Here is a 9,717-nt window from a genome sequence, read left to right as displayed (position 1 = left end):
ACTTTTCACAACACTCGTCTATTATTGATCCAAATATAAAACCTCAAGGCTTAATGCGTAATTTAGATAATGGGTCGGAAAATGATTTTCTATAAGAATCTGACAACTATATCAAACACGGTGTGACTCTTATACCACTTACGCATCCACTCAAGTATAAAGATGTTGAAGCGCTCGAACTACTCCGCCGTATCCGTGCGCTCTAGAAGAGTACCGAGAAAAATGAAGCTGACAGTGCCATTTGATCTGTGAAGACGGCGTTTACTTTCCAAATGGCTTTCTCCGCAAGAAACTAACCCGATAAAAAAGATCTAGTCCCCCAAACGTGTCCAACTGATAATGACCGATAATGTTCAAGGACTTACAAAAAAAAGTTAGCTTAAAAAAACAGATACCCGTGACATACGAAACGAGGATCTTAATCTAAATCTAAGTTGGTCTTCCGGCATTGCTCCTGCGCATCTCAGCAGCGCAGCAGGGAAGATTCATTCGTCTGAAGGACTCCCACGTCGGAAGTCATGCGCTCCTTCCAGTTAGCCCTGCTGTTTTTCCTAGCATGTTCAGCCTCCGCTACACCAGCCTGCGTAGAAACATACGGGTCTACTCGCACTATTTACACGTGTTCGGGATTCACGACGCATGAAGACTTCGACCGATACGTAAACCGCGATTTCCCGCCCCACCAATACCCGGACATCACGTTCGTGCTCAAGGATAGTACAATAGATTATATCCCACCTTCTGCCTTCATCGACACGAGGGCATCGACGCTTGTGTTCAATAATGTCCAGGTGAGCTCCCTTCCAGAGGTGGGACAGGGGGTTCACCCATTCCATGGCGTGAGCTCTTGGCTGAAGCGCATCGAGTACAGGAACGGAAGCAGTGTTCCAGGCACCTGGAGGCTGCTGCAACCCCTCACAAAGCTGCAAGCGCTCGTTTTCCGCAACATGCCCCACCTTCAACTCACTGAAGATTTTAACAGCTTGCCCCTGAATCTGAAAAAGATAGATATTGAAAACTCAACCATACGTTCCGTGAGATCAGCATGGCTGTCTCAGCTGACGAACCTCGAAGAGCTGGTCGTGAAAGGCACCAACCTCAACATTTTTGAAAGATCTATGCTTCCCAGTCCCGCCACCAAGCTTACTTCTCTTGACTTGCGGTAAGTTTGTTGAATCGTGGTTTCAAGTTTCATTCAATTGTAACGCGTGATTTGTTTTCTTGCAAAGCACTACAGTATGCTGCTAGCGCTCTTAGAAATGTTATAAATAACACTGTGTCATTAAACTTTGATTCTGATATTTATACTTTAATTTGGAGTGAAGAGACGCTCCTTCCGGGGCAAGGGATTGGCGACAAAAATCGTCAATTTTATTAAATGACTTACTTTTAGAGCTTGACCGACTCTAGCAATGGGGATAGTCCCTAGTCCTTAAAGGAATGAACAGATGTCCCCAATGTTACTTTTCATGGGAATGGTGTTTCTCACCTAAACAAGAGAGTTATTTGTTGTCTCCTTGGAGGTTCAAAATTCTCATATATTTTGTGCCAATTTTTAAATCATTATTTCCCTAAATAAAAAGTGTATGTTCGCACATATTTGCCCGAGTGGACATGACCCTCCGGGAAAAATTGAGAGATTGTTTGATAATTACTAGTACGAGAATGCCTATGACGAATTGTAATACTTGAGCGGACCCTATGCAACAAGGGTAGCCTTTACAATTATAGACAAACAAGCACAGAAAAAAGTCAATGATGCCTTGCCACGCGACGTATATAATAGACAGTACCATGTTTCAAAATTAGCGAGGTGACGGTTCACTGCAGCACTAAGTGTTCAAGCCCTAACTGAATAGTCTCGATTCTTTTTGAAAAAATAAAAATGTGTCCTCTTTCAACGTATTTGTCATATCTCAAATCACCTCAATGTCAGAAGCATACTGAAAAGTGGCACCGAAATGCCCTTTCCAAGACACGCCTATTTGCTTTGTGACCGAGCGGTCAGCGATCTTGCTGAAGTAGAGGGGACAATGGCTCCCACGCGTGTAGTCATAAGTGAATATAGCTGAGTAATAACAATTGTATTAAGCCCTCACACTGTACAACGAACAAGCTTCTTGAGCTTATGAAAAACACTGCAGTGAATATTCCCCGGTATCTGGATTTTTCTGAATACGCAGTGCAAAGAAATCGTTGGTATTCGCTTTTCAAAGAATTGCTGATAAAATGCAAAGATCTGAAACGAGGGCTGCAGCTGTGCCTTGCTTTCGAACTTCGTTCGATCAAAATGCCTTGGATATTCTCCTACGTCAAGTGGATGTCTTTTGTAATGATGCAAGGCCCAAAATATTTAGCTTCTCTTAGCTCAAAAGCACACTTGCCTTTCTGAAGGCACAGTCGGCTGTAGCGTCTTTTTATTTCAGCAGCTTCATATTGAGGCGGGCTGCATGTTCCTACAAAGTCGGAGCGTTGGCCGCTTTACATAAGTGCGTAATGATGCCAATAAATCCCGCGAGGATGGTTTTTATCACCGTCTGAAAAATAGAAAATAAAAGGCGTTGCTTGTATCCTGTAAAGACCATTAACCGTAGTGATCCTTAATTCTAGTACTGTAGCATTATTGACGCATAATTGCCTGTACGCCTGGGTAAATTGTATTGTGCGTAGGAGGGTCTTGTGCGTGCATCACGCAGTAGTGATACATGGGTAGTATTACAAACATCGTAAACTCAGCTAAATTCGACAAGGCCTCAGTCTCACAAGGCGGTAAATAAAACGCTTTTTTTTTTTTGGTTTGCTCACCGTATTTTACCAGTCGTTGCAACCCCTAAAGAAACAAGTTTTCTTAGAGCTACTGACCTTTTCGTGGGGATATTGATCTCTCAACCGCGCCAATATACCCAAGGAATTTTCACCACCTCATATTTATGATGCTGCAGCAATTCACTATAGAGTGGAAATAAATTCGGCGTGATCTTCTGTGAAAATAACGGCAGATTCATATCGCTCATAACAATATTAATCTAAGCCCAGCAGTTATGATACCATTCGGCATCTTGAACTTCTTCGAATGTCTCCTGGTCTGTGAAATGCTGCACACACTTTTCAGCGATCTCCTTTTTTATGTATATTTGTAGCGTGCAGGCGGATGTGAGACATTAGTGATGATTGAATATAAAATGTCTGCTTACATCCTAGATGTAGGGGCTAAAGTGAGTTTTTATAATACTGTACTCGTCCTATCGGGGTTTTGTGCAGCTTTCATTTGAAAATAAATAAAAGCGATAGGTTAAAAAAAAACACTTTAACTTAACAAAATAAATAGAAAGAAACGACGAGTACATAATGCAATGTTACAAGGCAAAATGACTGACGTTATACCCAACAGTATCTGTAACGAATGAGTATTGTGTTACTTGTTTTTGAGAATTTTACTGAGTTTACTATTGGCTATGTTGGGTATACTTATTTTCTGTTTCGGTAACTGTGTGTAGGGTTCTGCAGCAGAAACGCACAAACATTTTTCGGTCTTTTCTTTTACTCAAAAGAGTGGTCTGATAATATTAAAATACACTAAATGGAACAGTACAATTGAAGCCCGCAGACAGCCAGCAAAGTTTCATATATAACTGTTTTATTACATTTTTAATAGAAACAATATTTCCATTAGTAAACGATGTTTCATTCATTGCGAGTTATTCATGGAAACAGTATGTGTGATTTATATTCATAGTTTAAATTATTAACACCGTTTTATTACCATTGTTTTTTCTCGAATCAGGAAGAAAAAACTTGCTAAAGTAAATTCTATTAGATATTTCTGTCTTCCGGCTCAGTACATTTTTTTTCAATTCGAATCCTGGGTGGCGGGCTACCAGACGCACTCGCGTACGGGTTTTTATCTTTCTGCGCAGCCGTGCACGCCACCCAGGATCAAGTTTGTGTATGCAAATAACTATTAATATTAATATTATTATTATTAGTATATGTACCCTGTGGAATTTATACAACTAAAATTGTCGATTGACTGAGGAATTTCTCAGGCCATACAATTCATTTTTCTCAATCTGCATGGTTCGGTATACGCAGGCACAACGAGCTCACATCCCTCCCTGAGGACCTCACCAGGGACGCCCCTTCCCTGAGAACGCTGAATGTTGCCTCGAACAAGATCAGAAGCTTCAACGAGGAGAGCTTCCAACAGCTAAAGGAAAACCAGAACGCCACCGTCAATCTGGAAGGTATTTGCCTGCAAGAGGGATGTGGACCTGAACCCAATAGAGCTCACAAGAATGCGCGAATCTTATATATAACTAAGCCTTATACCACTAGACGTACCTCGACGAAAAATAGGAGCTGAAACACCTGATCCGCCCTTTTCCTGCGTCTGCGGTCCCCGAAAGTTCTATTATCTCTCGCGTTGTCAAATAGGCCGAAGTATGGAACCTCAACTTCGTAGTCTATAGTTATAGTTGGGACCACATTTCTCCCCAAAAGCCGGTAGGTACGTAAAAGAAGCATGAAGGTCTGTCTCAGCTTATAATGTAAGCGATTATCCGTTCGCAATAAAACCGAACTGTATCACGCGAAAGCGCGTTTTTGTTTTCTCCCCGGGCGCTTGACTAGTGGCAGCCGTTGGGCCGATTGATCAGTTTCCGCTATGCAGATCCAAGTGCAAGGGGAGTGTGCGTGTTGAGTTTGTATACCCGACGTTGACGTTCTTAAGGCGGTAGAAATTTAGCACTACAGCATTGTCATAAAAAAAGGGGCTGGTTGCCCGCAAACAACACCTTTTGACAACAATGCAGCAGTGCTAAAATCCTGCTGCCTTAAGCATGTCAACGTCGGGTATACAAATTGAACACGAGTGGTGCGTGAACCTTCAGCTAAAATTCGTGTTCAGTCAGTGAGAATGCATTTCAGCTGATATTGGTCGCGATTGTAGATGCCTGGTGGGGAGTTTGCACGCCTACGTACTTGAAAATGAAGCAAGGATAAAAAGACCCGTCTAGACTCTATTCCGGCTGAAAATTTCCACATCGCCAAAAACCTCAATTTTGTGGCTGGTGATGTTGTCAAATGTGAAAGGACGACGAAGCCCAACAAACAAACTTGCGAAGAGAAGCCGCTCGTTATATAAATTGTGTGATTAATTCAATGAAGGAAGCTTTATCAGATCGTGTTATCGTAGAATAATTTATTTATGTATACAATACTTACAGCGCTCTTTTTGGGCTTTAATAAAGGGAGAACACAAATTTAAAAAAAAATAAAATATGTGAACAAATTCAAGAAAATAGCATCAAACACATCAAGCAGTAGGGGATACAGTGTAATTTACAACAAAACAAAATGATAACATGGAGGTGAAAATGGTAATACAGCACTTTCTAAAGGCACTGATAAAAATAAGAAAAAAAAAAGAGCAGTGGGATCAATAAGCATCATCATTCTTTTCAGAGCAAGTTTTAGTAGAATTTTAAATTAATCTAGTGGCAGGTACGTACGGATACAATTTTGGGGCTTGCAAGTCTTTTTCCCCAATCATAAAATTTTCAAGGTAAAAAAAAATACTTATGAATCTTCTTTCTCAGGCCCATTGAGCCCCTAACACCAGTGTTCACTAAAGGGGTTTTCTTTCCCATATTTGCATAGAATTCAAGCTACCACTTCATATAATGTTCGAAGCGCTCTCAAAGCGGTATCAATTTGCAAAAACTGCATTAAGTTCCCCAGAATCGGGTCGCAGCTTTCTGCTTTTAGAATTCCATAGTTCCCCTCTGTGTTACTTTTGACTTTTTTATTATTCTGTATCTTCTAGGCAATGGAGATATTTTGTAGCATCAAGGCAAAAGACCGGATGGTCTTCTGAGGCCTTGATGCCCCTTTCGTAGTAGAAATACAGGAATAGTCACTGTCGACACCGGAACAAAATATCAACGACGCTCTGATAAAATTACATTTTTCTGCGCTAACACTAGTATTACAACAACAACAAAAAATTGCTATTCCCAGTTTTTTTAATTTGTTGTTGTAATGCAACAGAGTTAAAACCGCGGTCAAAGAACAATCCTTCCCTTGTCCGTCCGTCCGTTTCTGTTCTCTCCCTAAATCTGTGTAATTGCCTCATACGAAAGTCATTTTGTTCTTCTCTTATACCCAGAGGGCGCTCCGCGGTGGTTTAACGTACTTGCAATTCATTCAACGGGTGCGCTTTCCCGAGTCCTAGCAGCTTGGCACATTTAGACCTTAAAAGTTCGTTGAACATGGTTTTACCCGCAGGAAACCCGCTGAACTGCGACTGCCACGCAAGATTCCTGCGGTCCGTGCCAGACAGCTGGAGGTCTCCGCCATGCGAGTCTCCCGAGAGGCTCCGGGGAAGGCAGGTCAAGCAGATTGGGATATCGCAGCTGCTGTGCGACTGAGCCGGCAGAATACGCGTGACCCGGCTGCGTTTTCAAGAGGTCTTCTCGATATCCATGGCAATAAAACCAGATTTCAGATGTTCGCCCCAATGAAGATAAAAAAAAAAACATTGGGAGAACCTCAAGGGTACAATTAACTACTCGAGGGCTCACCCCCACTTGTAAATTTTTTCTCTCAAATTATTAGGTATATTTGTATCCAATCAATTAACGGTGGGGGAAATTACACGTAGTTGACCAAAACATATCATCCGCATCAAAGATAGTATCTAACCAGGATTACACGAATAGTAACCTGAACATAAAGCCGATTTTTTTTATTTCTGAATAATGGGAAATAAAATGTCATTAATAATAAAAGTGTAGGTTGTACGGATTGGATGTGGTTAAAATTGGAAGTATTTCAGGGTCGCACATGCTCTTCAAGGTTCTTATTTAAAACGACAGTTTCAACTTGCATTTGGTGATATGATTGCTTTTGCTTTATAGTGGAGACACATACATTCTCGAACCGAAAAAATGTGTTAACGACAGCAATACCTTATTTCAGCAAAACGTACAGGCATCATTCAAGATGAGGAAGCACACAAAAAAACTCTCAAAATAAAATTTAAAAAAAAAACATTAAATTCTCTAAACAAAATTCACATCTGACGACACGCCTTCAATTCTTTGCACGAATCCAACTCGAGTTTGGCAGCTCCTATCACGAAACATTTATTTTCAATCACTGGAACGACTCTATAAGTGAGAGCGACTGCGCAACAACCCTAAACAACTTTTGTGTCCCTGTTTTCAGCTGAAAATTTCAACAGGATTTCCTTTCCTTTCTCATTGCCAACCGACGTCATGCCGCCTGTAATAATAACACCCGCTAGAAAAGTTCCATTATCGACAAACTAAAACTCTCGTAGCCTACTCGGCAGATAATATCGTCACCAATGAAGATGCCAGAGTGCGTCCCTATCTCGGAGAGTCGACAAAAAAGGTTCGAGCCTCGTGCGCTCGGGGGCCAGAATGCCACCCACTTTCGAGAAAAAGAAAGCAGAAATAAATTATAGAAGTCACGTCCGGAGCGAGAATAAACGCGAATCTCCAAGAAGCGCGTGACCGAGCATTGCGTTCTCGGCCCTGCGTGCAGCATTACCCCCCCCCCCCCCCCCCCCCCCACACACACACCCTTTAAAAGCGCATCGTCCCGATGCAACGCGAAAGGAAAACAAAAATGGCTAAAACGTTTACGATGACACGAATAAATATGCATTGTCACAATCCTAACGCGCGTAGAACGGCTTGAGTCGAACTACGTGGACGACTTCGGGTCGTGGTTGGCGGCGTCCTGATGGTCGGGTTCCGTCGAGAAGCACCTCGCAGTGCAAGCTCCCAAAGCGGCGAATGACGCTTTGGAAACTTGAACTACGAGGTACAAAGTACCGTTTTAGCAGTTTCTCGCTGTGGCCGCGGCGGCGAATGGGCGTCCACACCCACAGCTTGTCTCCGGGCTGGAACTCCACGTCGCCGCGACGAAGAACGTGTCGACGCTGGGCAGTACGGCCAGCGTCGACACGTTCTTGGTCCTTTATGCGAAGGCGGGCTAGCTGGCGTACCTTTCTACCCGTTAGGTGACGAGCTGGGCGTGATCCGTGCCGTCGTCCGTCGGGTTGTGGGGCAGCATGGCTTCGATTATCGTCGTCACATTTCTGCCTTGGTCCAGTTCAAAAAGGTGTAATCCCAGTGGTTCCTTGAACCGCCGTGTTGTACACAAACGTGATGTAAAGCAACACCTCATCCTACGTCTTGTGTACCACATCAACGTCCACTTACATCAAGATCGGGGGGATTGATGGCCGGGTGGCCGAGTAAGCTAGCGCACACCAGCTCTGAGCACGTGAAGCGAAAGCTCGCGCTGCAGAACTCGGGGATCCTGGGTTCAATCCTCACCCCTGCCCGTTTCGATCTGGATGAGCATCGTACCGGCGTGCGGTCGTGTATCACTACTGCGTGGAGCACGTTAAAGACCCCAGGCTAGCGGTTGTACTGCACTGGCTAAATTGCTCATCTACAGCTGGGAGACTCGTCGCCCGTCGAGGCAGACCACGTTCTAGGCTGTATAAACATAAACACAACCCAATTTTTTTTTACATCAAAATTATGTTGGCGATGGTCTTGTTTAATCGCTTCTTTAGCCCGTTGGTCGGTGTGGCTCAGGCGGGGTAACTCTTGTTTTAGTTGCACCATGAATGAGGAGCCTCGGTCGGTAATCAGGACTTGGGGAGCGCCGTGTCGGAGGACGATAGCCTCAACAAAGAGCTTGGCTACTACCACGGCGGTTCCCGACGGGAGTGCTTTTGTTACGGCGTACCGGGTGAGATAATCAGTTGCCACAATTATTTAATGGTTTCCCTTCGTCGACGGCGGGAAAGGTCTAAGTAGGTCCATTCCAATCTGCTGGAACGGTGCAGTCGGGGGCGCGATCGGCTGCAGGAGGCCTGCTGGTTTTGTCGGTGGTTCCTTCCGTCGCTGGCACCCGTGGCACGATCGTGTGTAGAGGTGGACAGTTTTCGGGAGCTTGGTCCAGCAGTACTTCTCTCGGATCCTCGCGAGAGTCCTGTGATAGCCAAGGTGACCAGATGTCGGGTCGTCGTCACAGGCTTGGAAGTACTCTTCTCAAATACTAGTAGGAACTACGAGGAGGCACGTTGAGTTCCTACTAGAAGAAAGCACTAGAAATGAACGTGTTTCCTAGTGCCCTTTGGGTTGTTTCTTCTGCTGTTTTGCCTTTATTTAGTAATTGTGAGTATTTACTCATAAACCCCGTGTTGATTAAGGATAATGGTATCGCTAAAGCTATTGACTCTCCCAAACCTTTCTCTTCCGCTGGTGTTAATTGTATTACTCCTATGCTTAAAAAAATAGATATATCCTTCTGCCGCTTTCGCTAAACGTTTTCAGCAATCACTGGACTCTGGTGAGCTAGGGTGGTTCCCGTACATAACAATAGCAGTAAACATTCACCCTACAGCTACAGGCAATCACTAGCGTCCAATGCAAGATTCTCAAACACCTGCTTCTCTCTTGATCACAAATTATTTTGAATCAAATTCATTTTTCACCGCGCTGAACACGCATTTCGCAAATCACTTTCATACGAGACTCATTTCTTTTTATTCAAATCTTACTCGCTGACTGTATATATTTAGATTTCGAGAAGGCCTCCGATCTTACCAGCTCCTGCTATTAAAATGAGAAAAATAGGCATTGAAAGTAACATACTAAAACGGCTTGAGTG

At 43.5% G+C, this 9,717-nt stretch overlaps 1 protein-coding gene across 1 annotated transcript; it reads left to right on the top strand.

Annotated features, from left to right (window-relative positions):
• The first annotated feature begins 431 nt into the window (after nucleotides 1-431).
• LOC8026368 (peroxidasin homolog pxn-2-like) lies at nucleotides 432-6,842 on the top strand. Its single transcript, XM_029972682.3, has 3 exons — nucleotides 432-1,162; nucleotides 4,093-4,244; nucleotides 6,286-6,842. The coding sequence occupies exons 1-3, from the start codon at nucleotides 519-521 to the stop codon at nucleotides 6,426-6,428; spliced, it is 939 nt and encodes a 312-aa protein (XP_029828542.2). The 5' UTR covers nucleotides 432-518; the 3' UTR covers nucleotides 6,429-6,842.
• Nucleotides 6,843-9,717: the final 2,875 nt, after the last annotated feature.

Source organism: Ixodes scapularis, unplaced genomic scaffold (genome assembly GCF_016920785.2).
Source record: "Ixodes scapularis isolate PalLabHiFi unplaced genomic scaffold, ASM1692078v2 PGA_scaffold0__279_contigs__length_252992795, whole genome shotgun sequence".
In the NCBI taxonomy this organism is placed as follows: Eukaryota; Metazoa; Arthropoda; class Arachnida; order Ixodida; family Ixodidae; genus Ixodes; species Ixodes scapularis.
Note: the sequence above shows the minus strand (reverse complement) of the source record. Positions and strands in the feature narration are given on the sequence as shown.